Source organism: Lepisosteus oculatus, chromosome 6, assembly GCF_040954835.1.
Source record: "Lepisosteus oculatus isolate fLepOcu1 chromosome 6, fLepOcu1.hap2, whole genome shotgun sequence".
NCBI lineage: Eukaryota > Metazoa > Chordata > Actinopteri > Semionotiformes > Lepisosteidae > Lepisosteus > Lepisosteus oculatus.
Genome location: NC_090701.1, coordinates 41016620 through 41033437, shown reverse-complemented (window position 1 = coordinate 41033437; position 16818 = coordinate 41016620). Strand labels below are relative to the sequence as shown.

The 16818-nt window shown below is 35.7% G+C and overlaps 1 protein-coding gene across 9 annotated transcripts in view; it reads left to right on the top strand.

Moving 5' to 3' along the window:
• myo3a (myosin IIIA) overlaps nt 1–16818 on the top strand; it is a 95136-nt gene that overhangs the window by 33487 nt on the left and 44831 nt on the right. For all 9 annotated transcript variants that reach the window (XM_015353915.2, XM_015353913.2, XM_069191273.1 and 6 more), the window contains exons 6-9: nt 3529–3605; nt 6332–6477; nt 13471–13536; nt 15185–15340. In XM_015353915.2, the coding sequence (XP_015209401.2) occupies nt 3529–3605; nt 6332–6477; nt 13471–13536; nt 15185–15340 (445 nt within the window). The remainder of the gene's footprint in view (nt 1–3528; nt 3606–6331; nt 6478–13470; nt 13537–15184; nt 15341–16818) is intronic.

Sequence of the window (16818 nt, the reverse complement as noted above, 5' to 3'; positions counted from 1 at the left end):
AATAAATGTGCTAAGATCCTGAGAAAGCAATTATAAGCAAAATAATGTCAACTTTTTATCTAAGTGCCATTTGACTGCATTAAATGCTTGTCATGTAATCAAAAGGACTGGTTACCTGAGAACGTTTGCAAATACAGTCTAGTTTGTCCCCACACAGAACTTTGCTGCTTTCCATGGTCATTAGCTTGGATTCAAATCAGGATGTTCAAATGACCGATGCAGCTTCTCCATGTAATTTTCCATGAACAACAAAATAAAAGGTGTGGCTGTAATGTAAGAAGTGTAACTATACCACGAGACTTAAAAAAGGCCCAGTGTTTTCACAAATGTCTTGAGCATCTACTGTATAAGCCAACCTTGTTTATGGAAGCTACACTCCAAATAATTCCAATAATTTCATCAACAAGATGAAATAATTTAAAAAAACTTAACTGTTGTGTTCTCTTTAAAAGGATACTGTATCTTGCCTTTTAGTATTCTGTCTCTATCCTGGTTTCTTTGAGTCTTTTTGTTGAATTTGGTGAAAACAGTGAAGGACAGGCACCTACAATACTTTTTTTGCATAATTAAAAGTAGTCCGGTAATATAAAAACTGAAAGTGCATCCTATAACATTTCAATGAGCTCAAGGCCAGGGAACCAACAAGAACGTCCCTAATGTTGTTCTTCCTTCACATTAACATTCAGTGTATAAAATGCTTGAGTGCTTACAGCTGTTTTCACTTTTGAAGAGTGAAACAAACAATCGTAACCAAAATGCATACAGCATGCTCAGAGATGCATGGTCTCAGAGATGAGGATCTGTGGACAACAATAAAATTAATAAATTCTGAGACAAAATAACTAGAACAGGGGTTTCCAAGCCCAGTCCTGCAGAGGGGTAGCCTTTCAAGTTTTTTTTTTCCAGCATAACACTTAATGAGCTATCAATTTAATCAAATTAATTATTGCCTGAATTGGGGCAGGTTAACAGACTCAGCTCTCCAGGTTCTGCCACTTTTAAAAACATAAAACCTGCAGGACTGGAGCATTCCAGGACTTAATTTGGTACTGTACAGTATGTGAAGCTGAAATAAGTAACAATAGAACGTAGTTTCATCAGAAAATTTGCAATACAATGACAGTAGAGGCTCTTCTGATGATTTTACTTTCATTCATGCCTTTTCTATAGGCAGCAGTAATTTATTTACATCATTTTGTCTTCATCCGCATTTAAGTAACGATCATATTTCTTGTTTCTATACTGTATATAAACTTGAGATGTGAAAACTACAGTACATCTTGGACATAAAGCCATGATATGTCCAGTGTATTGATTGCAGTGCTACTGCCTGGAAGTCTGTTCTCATTAAATGTCAGAAGCTAAGCCAGATAGTGTCTGGTCAATCCTGAGACGGGAGACTGTGGCTGTATACTGTGGCGTTTGGATGAGATATAAAACCTGAGGTCCTGATTTCTTAGTCGCAGAAAACCTTGTGTCGTGTTTGAAAGAGTATGGATAATAGTCCTAGTTAAATTACTCACAAGGCTTTGACAACCTGGCCAATCTGAAGACCCCGCTTGACTTCTTTACTCATCTCCTGTGCAGGGAGGGCTGCTGGTATCCAATGACTGGCACTGAAAATAGTGCTACAGTACTTCACTTGGGTTTCATTGTGGTTAAAAAAAGCCATGCAAATGTGATTGATTCTTCTTATTATTGTTATTTTAAATATACTGTAAATGATAGACCTTTAAGCATTTGTATGATCATTTGTATAACACATAAATCAGGTTGCTCCATTTTAACCCTGTTCCAAGAAGTGACTCTCAGGCCATCCATGCAAACGCTTTGATGTGCTCAGTTGGACCTCCTTAGTATAAGTAACAATTTGTCATTCAAAAGAGTGCTCTATTTACATGTGCAAAATAGCATCATTTGATTTGTCTCCCTGTTTTGTTTTGTTGTGGGCAGGGCTGAAATATACTTTGTTTAAGTGGGGAGTTTCAGAAAAATCACAGTGGTTTTGAGCCATAGTTGTACCATTTCCCTGACTGGTTGGAACTCAGAATTAAATTATTGTAGTTAATGACTGCTCACAAAAAAAATCTCAGCAAAGATGTGGTATCTTCTAATTGCACACTTTGTTTAACTCTCAGATCTGAAACCCCACGTCACCCTGTTGTGGTTAATAAATGCACATCACATAACTCATATCAATGCCCTGTGTTATACACTGTTGCATGTTCTGTATCTCTTTGGGATTTCAGATTAATTTGGGGTTTTCAAACACTTAAAGCAAAGCATAAAAAAAGGAATGTTTTTAAGTTTTGTAATTGACTTCTCTTCCAGAAAAATACAAACCAACTAACAAGTTCCAAGTTTCAGGTCAAATTTTTCATACCAGAATATTCACGTTTTAAATATTTAGTTGTAATTTAAAAGATGTTTCTGTCTTGTGGTGATTCACTTGCTTTATTTAGTGGGCCTAAATTAGGATTACCCCTTAGCTGCATTTTAAGAGCCGGTATTTTAGCTTGTCATTTTCAGTTCCTAATTTTTATTTTCATCTGAGGTTGATCAGAGTCGGTTTTACCATATGCATGAGTTTTGTCAGAGTAGGTTCAATAGGAGAGGAAGGTGTTATGCAGAACAGAAAATACTTCATTTTTGGTCTTCATTAGTATTATGAAGATGTATCCTGTATGGATTAAATCCTGTATAAAATACAGTGTATTGTTTTGAGATAGAAAATACTAATTCTCATTTATATGGCAGTAATTTAATTTCACAAAGAAGGGTTTTAGAATCATTGACAGATACTGTACAGTTCCTTGCCTTCTGGATGGAGTTTGCAAGGTCTTCTTGTGTTGATACCGTATGTGTTTTCAGCAGGTGCTCCACTTTCTTCCTGATGGACATACTGTATGTTTACTTTACTACTACTTTAATATTTTAAAGACAATCAATCAATCAATTGACTTTGAAATATGAATTTATTAATATATGTTCCAGTAACAATATTTGCAAGGTGCAGTTCAATATTATGAATGGTAAGCAGAGAACACCTACTGTATGGCTTCTTATTTTCACTATTTACATCGGGCTTTAAATTCCAATTACCTGGGAAGGGATGTACAACTACAATAACCACAATGCATTGCAAAGTCAGCATATTTCAAGAAAAACATGGAACTTCTCTTAACTACATAACCTGGGTGTGTGCTCTTGTACTTTCATAAGGTATTTACAAATGGGAGAATATACATTATGTCAGAGTCTCATATTTGTTTCAAAAACAAAATATAAAAAAAACAAACCTACAAAACCACCATAGCATGAGAGCTACTGTAGCTGCATCACCCTGGGATGCATTGGCCACTCATCTAAACATAACAATAAACAGCTGGTTAAAACTACTCATTTAAAGATCTTGACTGTCCAAAGACATTAAATGCTGCCTTTTAATGTATCAGATATTTCTGTTATATGTGATGTGTTTCGTGAACATCTATCAAACTGAAAAGATGGCTTTTTTGCATTGTTCAGGTGTTTCTGCCCAGCTGACAAACACCCGGCTCCGTAGAAACACCTCAGTGGGGACTCCTTTTTGGATGGCACCAGAGGTAAGTATCAGGCTCAGTGTTAAACTTGTTGAGTCAGAAAGTTGTTTTCCTTAGAAACTGCTTGCTGGGGGCAAGGCCCAGAAGTTCCTCCGTGTTTCTGCTTGTGTTGCAGCTCTAATATGTGGTCACTTTCATGGCTGAAGATTAGAGTAAGTGTTACATGCTTACTGTGGTGGAATAAATACACTTATTAACAGAAGTGTGGATTTTTGTTGTGTCATAAGGCTCCAGATAAGATGGACTTGTTGTGGCAGATTTGTACATGAAATATGTGGTCAGTGCTTGCATGTTGTGGGCTCTTAACAGCAGGATGTTGTCAGCTGTGAGATTGTAATTGTACATTTAAACTTAAGTGCTAGTAGAACTTAGAACTTGATTAGCTAACTTGGTTACTACTGTATATTAGAATGATTGCCACAGTTACATATGTATATGTTTTGAAAATTCTTTTTTCCCTTTTAGAGTAAAGAGCGTTGGTAATATAACAGACTTTAGAATCATTAGACAAGACATACAGTGCGTGTCTAATGCTTTTTTCATTAAGCACTCAAAGTTAACAAGAAACTGTGATGCACTCCTCCAAATTTTTATGTGTAATTCATAGAACGACCCTGTGGTATTAAGTACTGTATTTAAGTTAAAGCTTCTAGGCTTGTTAGGGTAAATTCCGTTTGCTGATTTTAAACCTTTGTGTAGCTTTTGGTTTTGGCTATAGCACTGAAAGAATGTGTTTTATGTAAGCTTTAATTTGTTGTAAGAGAAATTCCTTTTTGATATTTAACTTGGGTGATGTTTTTACAGTAAGTAGATATATCAAGCAGGATTTCGCCTGTAGGTCACCAGAGAATATGTTTACATAAACACTTTGTTTATTAAAATCAAGAGTGAGAGGAGCTGGGTATGATATAATGTGTCAGAAACTAAGTAGAAAGCAAAACACTGCGACAGGTGTTTCATAGCAAAGAATGCACAGAAAGAACAGAAGGATCTTGATGATGGTTTACGTGCCGCGTGTGAGATTCAGGAATTTCCCATAATGTTATTGGAGGCTGAGCTGTGTAAACACACAAACCTACGAACTGAACAGTACGAGCATAACAAGTAACTGGTGGATTTTTGCACCTTTATCCTGAAAGAATTTCAGAAGAGGAGCTTTGCTGGACCAAAGTAATTCTAAATTATTTGTTTGTTTGTTTAGGTTTGTTTAACTTCACAGTAGATTTAAGGTGACATACCGTAGATTTGTTTCAGTGTTGCTGACCTAGCAAGATTCAGATGGAGCTGAAGTTTAATAACTGCATATTTATTGTGGCTGTTTACTGTTTATTAGCTGTCAAAATGTTTATTGACTGTATCTTTCTTTATATGTAAAAATACAAGATTATTACTATTCTAACTGCTAACAAGCTATCAACCATTGTTATTTTTATACAAGTATATTACACAAACTATTATGTAAGCAGCTAAATATTATGAACAGTTTCCTAATATGTTAACAGCTACACAATTAACCATACCTTTATTAGAAAGCTTTTGGAAGTTGGTAACATTTTTTTTTTAATTTAGCAACAATGTAGAGTAGTAAGTAAATACAGTACTTACTGTATGTACTTCTGAAGAATCACTATGCAACTATATTTCAGGGATTCATCTGTATTTGTAAGTGGTGAATTTTCTCGTGGATTTCACTACTTAAAGATGTCAGTTTGTTGCTACATAAAAGCGTACTCTTAGATACTTGAAAAAGCTATTTTTCACCTTTTGCCATCTTCTGAATAAGAAAAAACCACAATGGCATTCTAACTAGTCTACTTTTCACTATGATGGCCACTAGATAGCCAGAATATACAGTAGTACATATTATAGTTTCAGGGATGAAACGCATTTATATTAATAGAATTGACTATTTTCAGGTTAAAGATTTTAAACTGGTGTTATAAATCTATAAGTTTGAACCGCATTTGTTTATTAATGATCTACATTTTGCATTGTTAAGGAACAAGTAAAGGTTTATTCCGTGCTGAAAAGAGAAGAAAAGAAACAACGTTTCGGCTGTGGAGCCTTCATCGGGTGTGATATCTTGCATCGTTTTTATACAAAGTATATATTATATTATAAGTAGTGGTTTAGTGATACGGTAATTACCTGTGATTGAAACATATAATGCACGGCACTTAAAGACTCAGAATGTCAAATGCGGTCTTGCAAGAGATCCAACCACAAAGGACTACTTTGACCTTTTCCTTGAACAAATCTGGATTTTAGTCTTTGATTTTGGAGCACTTAGTTTCCAGTACATACTGCATCTGTGAGAATGAATTTTGTGAAGTGAATTTTGTAATGTAGTGACAAAGCAGATGACAGTGCCACAATGAGCATGGGGTTAGATTACCCATCTAGCGATCTGGTTTTGGGTGTTGTTGAAGAATCATTGTGAGGCTTTACACGTCGCTGAAAACGCATAGCTTTACATCATTTGTTTTGTCCTGAATGTGCAGTTCCATTGTTGCCAGTGTTGCACCTCTTAAAAAGTAAAGGTTAAAGAGAGGCCCGCCCTCTCTTTCACCTTAACTTCAGCAGACAGCTCTTTCCTGAGCCTTGTTGGAACAGTCCTTCAGCCGGCTCAAACAAGCCTGTTGGCAGCCCACCCCTTCAGGGAGTTCAGACCAGTGGAATGATGCTGGCAGGGCTTATTAAGGAGTCTCTCTCCTCTGCCTTCTCTCCAGGTCATTGCATGTGAGCAGCAGCTAGACTCTACCTATGATGCTCGCTGTGATGTGTGGTCCCTTGGCATCACGGCAATCGAGCTGGGAGACGGGGACCCCCCGCTTGCTGACCTTCACCCTATGAGAGCTCTCTTTAAAATACCAAGGTAATGTGAATCAAGTTATCAAAGAGTATTTCGCATACTTCATTCAACGACTTAAATTCTTTCCAGTAAGGGGAACTTCTGTGGAAGCTGCTGAGCTTTTCTTTTTCCCTGACTCATTCTGCTGCTGAAACCCCCAGCCAGCATCCCAAGTGGGAAAAAAAACACGAGTTGAGTCAAGATTCCTTCCTTCTTTCTAGTTTTAAAGTCTTTAAAGTCTTTAAAGTCACACCCAATTTGTGATACTTTCTACTTGTACTGTAGTTGTGACTTGTACTCTAACAGAGCACACTGCACAGGTCTGGAATGCTCTGCACTTGGCCACCGGTAATGTAACTATTTCAGCTTTCAACAAAATGTAAATGCTATTTTTGGGATGTCTGAAATTATTTTCTGTTTCCTTAAATTTGTCTCCAATGCAGTTCAAATTTGAAAAGACAACAGTACGCTACAGTCACTGAAGGGCTTTAAGTATTTAAAAGTGAATACCTTTCCTATTATTCTGACATGCTGTATAATTATTATAATGTGTGTGAAGGAAAAGAAAATTCACTATTGCAGCCACAATTGAAGGCAATTAAAATATACATCTCCTATTCCAACTAAACTGTTGCAATGGTCTTTAAAAAGAATTAGTGAGCTGTTAAGCCACTAATTGATGATGTGTGAATCTCATGTAGATAAAATATAGCAGTTTAAAACTTTTGCAAACTTTATTCATTATCAGAAACATTTTATACAAAGTCAAAAAAATTGTATTTCTATTTTCTTATTTCTTTTGTAAAGATTGTAATAAGATTAAAAGAATGGTAAGAAATGTCTAAAAAATTAGGCACAGACATTAACTTACCCTTATTGTCCTATGTGCTGCCCTGTTTAAATATTTTTTTAAATGGAACCAAGATATCTGTACAGCCTTTGCTGTTGTAAAGATACCTGACATTTTTGTAAAGACTTTTTGGTAAAGACTTTCCTATTTTAGAGAAATCCAGATTAAGAAATATTTGTATTAACATTTCTTTAAAATATAACACACAAAACATTCATAACTGAAAATCCCTACAGTACCACTTAGAAATGTACTCCCATTTTCTAAAAAAAAACAGAAAACATTCTGGCTCTTAATGGTTTTGTTTGTCTTAGTACAGCTTAGTGTTAATACATAATCTGTTAGATAACTGTTCCATCTCTTATTATTCTGAACCATCTCCATAAAAATACATCTGTTTTTCAGGCTGTTTCAGAAGCTAAAGCATTATCCATTCATATTTGGATTCTGTACAGCACAACAGTATCAATTATGAGTGTTTGAAGCCTGAGACATTTCTTTCTAATTGGGTCACAAACCATTGTTGCTGTTCTACAGTGCTGCTTGGGGGCTTCAGTTAAGAGGACTCATCAGGTTGCATTCATACAGCATTCACGACTCCCCTACAATAAGCCTTGTAAACACTTGTTTGAATTGCTCTTCTCGTTTATTTTTATTGGTACAAGGAATCCTAGCATAGTCCCTTCTGTGTTTGTTAGTCAGTGAATTAATTTGTTGTTTTAACGTTTTGAAAGTACTCCAGAAGATCAAAAGAGATTTGACTTGAATAGACAGCACGGGGATTTAAAGGTAGCATTACCATAACATGTTGTTCACATGGATGCTTGTTTTCAGAACACAAACAATATAAGCTAAAGGAAGTATCAGTTGGAATGATTCCACACCAACAATACAAGGCTTGTAAAAGCTGTGAATTTTGAATAGGTGTGCATATTATGTGCAATAAGAACATTGAGCTATGCCTGTAGGAAATAACCAAGGTGGAATAGATTCTGCATTTGAATATTCTAAAGGCTACTGTCTAGAAAAAAGGAGCACAACTGTTCTTTTGTGTTGTGTGCTGAACTCCCAAGGCAAAGAAAAAGTGATATATTTGCAGTGGTTTAAGCACTGTACAAAGATAAGATCACTTTATTGGCCATATACTGTACAACTTCTTGCATTAGGAATTTGTCTTTTCACATACCCCAGCTTGCTGTCCATGAGACACACATCTTGGTTAAAATAAAAACACCGCTCTTTCTATAAATGTTGCCCAGAATGAATCATCGACATTACATTGTTTGGTCTAACCTTATCTCTGCCCTAAAGCTTCCTCATGTCCAAATCATCCAAAGTTGGCATATTAGGTCTTGTGCAATCGTATTTTGAATAATCAACTCAGTTGTACTGCACAACAAAGGGAAATTAAAGGTTTAGAGCCCTTTGGACATGAGGAAGTTTTAGGGCAGAGAAAAGGTTAGATCAAACAATGTAATATTGAGGATTCATTCTGGGCCACATTTATAGAAAGAGTGGTGTTTTTATTTAACCAAGAATTTTGTTGAGGTTTTCTGTACAAATAATAGACTACAGGTACTGTAGGAAAGTTATTGCTGAAAACGTATTGTTGTTCCCTCTCAACAGTAGAAGGAAAACATGGACCATAGGTTCCACCTATTTACAGTAATCTACAGTATGTAAAAGCCAATGACTGTAAAATAATTTGGATTTGGGACAGTTTTAGGGTGGAGCTACTGTAGGGTTAGAGTTAGTTATCCTACCAGAGAGATCCAACAAAGTAATATTAATGATTTAATATAGAATATGTTTATGGATTAAGTGTTTTTTATCCTCCATTGAATTTAAAAAGTCTGGTTTTAGGTATAAATCCAGTATGAGGTCAGTGAATATCAGAGATACAAGTTACACTGAAGTTAAAGATGAAAATAAAGTCAATCGGACCTTTAATTTTTTATAACCCTAACCTTTTCTTCACCCAGTGCACAGCCCTCCTCTTCATACAATTACAAAACGTGGTTTAATCTAAATACAAAATTGACTGGTAGGTCAAGATGATAAATGTGCAATAAAGCAAACATGGTACTAAACATTTTAAGGTGACAATTCAGTTCCATTGCAACCCTATCTTGAGTAATAAGCGTTTAAAAGTCAATTTGTACAATTGGGTAACTTCGAAAGGGTGGAAGGTGGAGTTAGGGTTAGGGATAGTTTTCTACTAATTTTAAAGATTCAACAAAGTAAGTTGAGATATTTTGTTGAAGTCTTGTATGAGAGATATGCAGTATTCAGTATGAGCCCAGACAAAAAGAGGACAATTACTGTGAAGTTACATTTTTAACCTACAGTACAGTCAATCTGGATTTCACATTCTCTAAATTTAAGCGTTTCCATCAGGACCATAATATTAATAGAGCTCACAGTATTGTGTTTTTGTAACCCTAACACATGGAGCACAATTTTCCTCTTCATACATGCCCATACATGCTATAATGTAAATATAATCTTGACTCGTAAGGCAAGATGATAAATTTACAATGAAGCAAGCACTCTACTAACCATATTAAGTTGAAATCAACAACCACTTCAAGCACTGTGTCAGCCAAACCTTCAGAACTGGTCAAAACTGTGGCTTAATGTACCTGTATTAACATAGAAACACTGTATGATTTACAGGTTATGGGCTAAGTGGGGATTGTGCAGATATCATTCATAAGGTATGAGATTCATGACCAGTGATTGGTAAAGCCATGGAAGAACTATGAGAACTATTGCCCTTTTTACTTTCGCATTACTCGGTCTTATTTAAACACTATGATACCTTTTAATTGACCACTTGCATAAAAAGCCCTTCAGGAGATTCGCAATGTGTTGGGTAATTGTACACTATCTGTATCCAATGACTCAAATATCAGGCTATATTTTTGCAGACAGATGCCTGTATATATAACATTTAGAATCACAATTTTTTGTTTGAATCCAAATTGTGTGTGTTTTTTGAAGTTGTTGTTGAGTTGGATCAGAGCTACGGAACCGAAAAAATTATTGTGAATCCCCTATATAATTATAGAAATTAAAATGTATTCCGATAAAGGAAACCAGCATCCTGTTTCAGTAGGATTTTTGCCATTCTCAAAAAAGTGGCTTGGAAAACAGGCAAAATGTTTATCAAAGTAAAATATCTTGCAATGTACTATATACTATTAGATATATATTTTATACACTAAACTAACTGATAGTTAGTGCGTTTTATTTGAGAGGATTGAGTAATCTGTGTTTACAGAAATATTCAGAGACTTAAGTGTTATTTTGTACCCTACTACTGATCTGATCTGTTTAATTACTTCAGCTCTGACATTCTTTGAGTCTTTACTTCTTGAAACACAACAGTGCAATTCAATTTATTTTTATAAAGCACCTTTCACAACAAGGTTGTCCAAAGGCGCTTAAGAAAGCAAGTGACCATACATGTTGTGAATACAGAACAGAAAAGACCAGAAGACAACGGAGGAGAGAAACCAAAAACTCCTTAGTAAGGAGAAAAAAAACCTCAACTTGTCAACTGGCTGCCCAACCCCTTTGGGCATACTAACATTATACAATAAAAAAAAGGGAAAAAAATGAATAAAGGTATTAATCCATCCATCATGTCTTCTGTGTGTCAGTACTCCATGCAGATCTCTGTTGACCGGCATAATCCTCCTAAACGATAGCTATATCCCCGACGTCCCTCTTGGATCCATGGCAGTGATGCTGCTTCCAACTCAGATGGTGCCCAGCCTGGGTGCCATCCGGACATGTGGGCAGGAGAATAGGATAGTTTGGTCAGAACAGATGTATCTCCTGGTGGGCCAACACAGAGACACACAATGGCATGCACAGCAGCACCAGCAGCCATGGTTGCAGCAGGCTATAATGTAAGGTGTGAGTAGGCTAGGCTGAAGTAATAGGTTTTCAGTCAGGATTTGAAAACTGAGCTTGACTTGGCATCCCGAACATGGGGTGGGAGACATAAGCTAGGGGCCCTGTAACTCATGGCTTTACCACCAACTGTTTGTTTTTTTATCAATGTGTGGAATATGAAGAAGACCTGCATTCTGTGAACTAAGTGGGCAACTTGGATTGTATACATTAAGAAAGAAATGTAATACGTACCCAGCTAACCTTTATAAGGGTGCTGTCCATCATTTAAGAACTGATACACCACCTCTGAAAAAGTAACACATGGCTTGCATGGTGATTCCTAAAAATAAAGCTTTACCCTGAGTCCTGGTCTGGGGGTGGATTAAACACACTGGTTATAGGTCGTTAATCTATTCAGTATACAACAAAGGGGATTGGGAAGAGCTTTGGTCTAAATATATAAGTGCTAAGGGGTATAAATGGAACCACATCAGTGGGCTATTTTTAACTCAGTAGTGAAAGGACATGGGGACCGATTTAGGAGAGAGAACAGGAAACATATCTTTATACAAAGAGCAGACGGTGTCTGGAACATCTTCCCAGCTTGGTAGTTGAGGCCCAAATTCCAGCACAAGATGGATGGATGGAGGAAATTTTAGATTTACTGGCTACTGAAGTGTCCAGCGAACTCAACAGGCCAAACTGATGAACAGTCTGCCCTTATTTGCAACGTTTAAGTCAACATGAAGAGTGATATTGTGCTCTCCCTCAATCTCATTATAAAACCATAGAAAATGAAATATACAAACAACAGTACAAGATCTTCTATATGAGAAAATAAAAGGGTGTCTTGGAAGACAAAGGTTATTTTATCTTTATTTTGTTGTGTTAGTAAAGAGAATAACAGTTTTGATCGCTTCTTTGGGTAATGCAAGGTATTACATTTACAGTATGTGCTTACTGATGTGCTAGTCTGATGTGGTTAGTGTTTATATCACAAGTATAGAAAGCTGGTCAGATGTTGTTTTAGACACAATCATTAAAAAAAAATTCACCTACTACTGTATCTCCTGGAACTTTTTTGCATTTACTAGGAAGTAATTTCTGATTATTTTATACATCTTTCTTAAATGATTATGTTGGGGAATTAAATCTCAGGCATGTATACAATATCTGTTGCATTTTTTGCAAAGGGGTGCAGATAAATATGACAAAATCACTTCAAATTATTTTAACCTGGTAAGCATGGAGACGTGAATCTTGAAAGTTTGGGCAAATATTGCTGTTGGTTTCTTGTTTTGTATCCTGAACTATTCCAGTTCCTTTCTTTTCTGATAGAATACCATAAACATTGATTTTAAACATCCTTCAGCCAGTAATGATGTTCAACAAAAAGACAAAACATCATGTATTTTAAAAATGAAGGCATGGGAAATGTGCAATAAACTCGGTCAGAAATGTTTTAATCTACCTAAAACTTTTAAAGGTTGTTATTAATGACTGAGCATACTGTAGATAGTGCACTTTATTCTGTTTAGGAAAAGTACCACCATTTGAACTTTTTTTTTATTTTATTTTAGGTTTAGTTACCTTTTGGGGACCAGCAGACAAGTCAGGTTCTGAACCAAATGTGAAAAACAAATTCCATTTAGTAATTTCATATACTTGTATGTATCTACAGTATATAGTCTTAAATGTGATGCTATCTAAGAGATGCATTCCATTAACATAATTAACTACTCTTAGCAGACAGAAAAAACACACAGACACAATTATTTTCACCATTCTGTAGTACTTGGTGATCTGAAGATGAAACAGGATCTTTCTTAAATAATTCAATCAAACAATAGGAATAATATTGTTCCTTAGAGGGTATTGTCTTGTAAGTTTTGTTTGCTCAAAAAAGTTGAATTACTTTTTGGGGAACTAATTTCCACAAAAAAAAACATTTGTTACATGTTTTCTCAATACCAATAACCTGAAAGTCTGTGTGGCTGCAGATTAATAGCTTATGGTGTGTTGATAACTTTAGAAGCTGAGTAAGCAATGCACAGGACATTAAGCTAAACTTGTTTTTCTCTCAACATACTGATGTTTCTCGCACTCTGAATAATTAGAAGGGCAACAGAGTAGAACAAAGCACAGTTTTATCTCAAGCCTTTTAGCTGTGAAAGAATTGATTTCAGTTTTTCTTAAGCACCTTACACATTGTGATTTCTTTGTGTAGATACTGTTCAAACTGATCTATGAATTGATCTTCACAGAAATCCACCTCCAAGCCTTCATCAGCCAGAGCTGTGGTCTGCGGATTTTAATGACTTTATTTACAAGTGAGTGCTTTTGCCTGTACAGATTAAGAGGTATAATTATGAAAATGGTCTTTTCTGGTCTTTTGTCTGTGTAACTTTTGTGTGACCAACACAGCTTCACACATTTACCTTAATGGTGAAATTGTTAAATAATTCTATGCTCTATATTTTTTTTTTTGCAAGAATCATTCATCTTCATTTGTAAAAGTGATAAATTGTCACCAGGATGTAGGCACATCCTGAAGGGATAACATAAACATCAGAAATGATGATAAACATCAGGTTTTGAAGAATTAAAATAATTCACAGTCATTGTATTACTATTGTCTCAAATCAAGTAATTAAATGCAGCCCCTGCATTGATTGCTTATTTGTGCTAAACACAAATAAGAACTTAAGAAAAAGCTATTCAGGAGATCTTTCTATCGATATTTTTGATCCCATGGAGTCAATAAGCTAATTTCTTAGCTTATTCAAAACATCAATAATTGTCCATGAAAACCATTTCCTGTTGTCAGTCCTACAGTACATGTTTCTTACTTTATGTCATTGTTGATTTTTTTCCTGGTGTTTTTCCAGATTAGAATAATGTGTAAATCCTCTTGTATTGCTTGAGCCTTTGCAAAGTATGTACAGTATAACTCCAATACTTCTCAATTATCTGCACATTTCAGGAGCAATAGGCTCTACTTGAGACTAAGTCACTTATAAGGACGAGCAGCAGTCTTATACCGATCCCTGTAGTAACCCTCTGATGTTTCTGAGGCACCTCACCAGATTACAATTCAATAGCAGTATTTTACTTAATAGTAGCATAGATACAGAATGAATGACAGAGAAAATGTTTTCAGCATTTAAGATATAGTAAATGACAGTGTAGCCAGTATAATTTGATATCTATTTCCATTTGCTTATTTGGCCAATGCAATTTGGGTGAAGTACCATGCTCGAGGGTACAATGGCAGTGTCTCAACTTGGATTTGAATTCACAACCGTCCAGTTAGGAGTGCAGATCCCCTAATCACTGCTCCACGGTGCTCTGCACACTGACCTGTTTTCAAAAACCAGACCATCACAGGTTGCACACACATGGTGTGCGGGGGGACAGTTTAGAAACGTCAATTGGCATTTGTTTGAACTGTGGAAGGTTACCTACGGTAAGTGCCTGGCAACGACTCGCACAGCAATGGGGAGAACTGTCAAATTCCACACAAGGCATCCCAGAATCTGATCTAGGCCCCAAAACTGCAGAATCTGCAGCACTAGCCCACATGCCACTGTGCCACATTAAAATTTGGTGTGTCTCTAGAAATTGCATGTCTTTAGAATGAAGTACTAAAGACTCATTTTTGTTCCTTTCTATTTCACCATAGAAGCCTTATGCATTTTCATTCCTCGGACATATGATTGTTGATCCATAATTTTCTATACAGTATGTCCAAATAGTGAATTGTTGTATCAAACCTAAATATACACTGTACATGATTGATTATCTTCCCCTACACTTTGCTGAGCCATTATGTACAGTTTCATTTTCAAAAATAAAACTGCAACTTCAGAGTACAGCAACAACATTGGCCTCGCTCTAAAGAAGAGTGTGATATGTACCGTGAGCGCTCAGTTGGTAATGTTTACAATTTCTCATGTCTGTGCTCTTCTGTTCAAAAAGGTGCCTGATTAAAGACTTTGAGCAGCGACCCCATGTTCCTGACCTTCTTCAGCATGCCTTTATCAAGCAGATTGGGGGGAAAGAGAAGATCCTACAAATGCAGCTGATGGAGCTCATTGACCTCCATCAGCAAATGGGAGTCATCGAGAAGACGAGGTACAGTACAGTACTCCATTTGACTAGTGCAGCAGCCTTTACTATCAGAACAACAGGCTGGTTTCGAATCGGAAAACAACCTTGCAGACTGAGAGGAATATGTATCAGACAAATACCTCAACAAGTACAGTATGTACTGCAGAAATAGGTTTATTGGATTTTTGAGGGGTAATACTAAATTTTTTGCTTTTACTGAAGCAGCATTATGTCTAAACAGGATAGAACTGTGCCCCAGAGACTTATTTTATTAATTAATTGATTATTTATATTAATCTATAATGTATTGTTTTTTTAAATATTGAAGTGTAAGAAAGTTAGATATTTTTTAAGATTGTGTCCTGATAACACATAACAGATATTCACTGACCTTGGGTGCCATTATGGACATAAATGTCAGCACATGCAGGGGTAATTAATGCATTTGCTGTATGCTCTACTGTAAATATTACAGTGCAAGCAAGAGCACTCATACAGTGCAAGCAAGAGGTTGCTGAGATGTTCTGTAATTACAGAATGACAATACTTATGCCTGCAACTGTACTTGCTAACGTCTGAAAAATGTTTCTAAGTTTACGATGTTGTTATTAAGAAAGAAGCCTGTATGAAGCATGTATATTCCGAAACATGCATATTTTCAATTAAAATGTAGATATACAGTATGTGCTCTAGTCCTTGAAATTTATACTGTAAATACATGTTCTGTATCACATCTGACTTCAGTTATTCCTTATCTCCTATAGATTAATTTTAGCCCCCAGTTCACTGCCTGTCCAGATATTTCAGTATTCAGTTTGTCTTTTATGGAAAAGTAAAGGAAAATCTATTTACCGTTTTGAATGTTTTTTAAAAGTTATTTAATAAGACAAGGGCATTTTTGTTTTCACACATGCAGCTATTTTATTTACTGTAAATTTCAGTTTATTCAGCTTAGTGTAGCACAGTATAATAACTATTAAAATTTAAATTCTGATGAGCCCAGTAGTTAACTAAAGTTTATGCAAAGGGTTGTGAGAATATGGAACAAACTGTCCAGATATGTTGCTGAAGTCGATATTCTGGCTTCTTTCAAGAAATAAATATATATACTTATTTATATAGCTATAAATAAGTTACTTTTTTCTAACCTGTCTTATGTTATAGTGGACTAAAACATCTCTTCTTGCCTGGATGTGTCCACTGCGTGTGTCAAATGAATGATAAATGTTTTCTTGCTCATTAACACACATGCTCAGAAATACAATTTATAGACATTCACAATGGGCACTTTTGTAGGTTATTTTTACAGTGTCATTTTATACATGCTCTCTTTACACATTAAAGCACTATTTTACTCAGAAAGGCTAAATGAAATGGCACAGTGTAAAAAAATGATGTAATCACCTTTTTTAAGGGCTACATGTAGCCTTGCAAATCCAGTAGACAAATTTGCAATAGATTGTGATTTTTCCTGCAAGAAAATCTAAAATGGATGAACAATA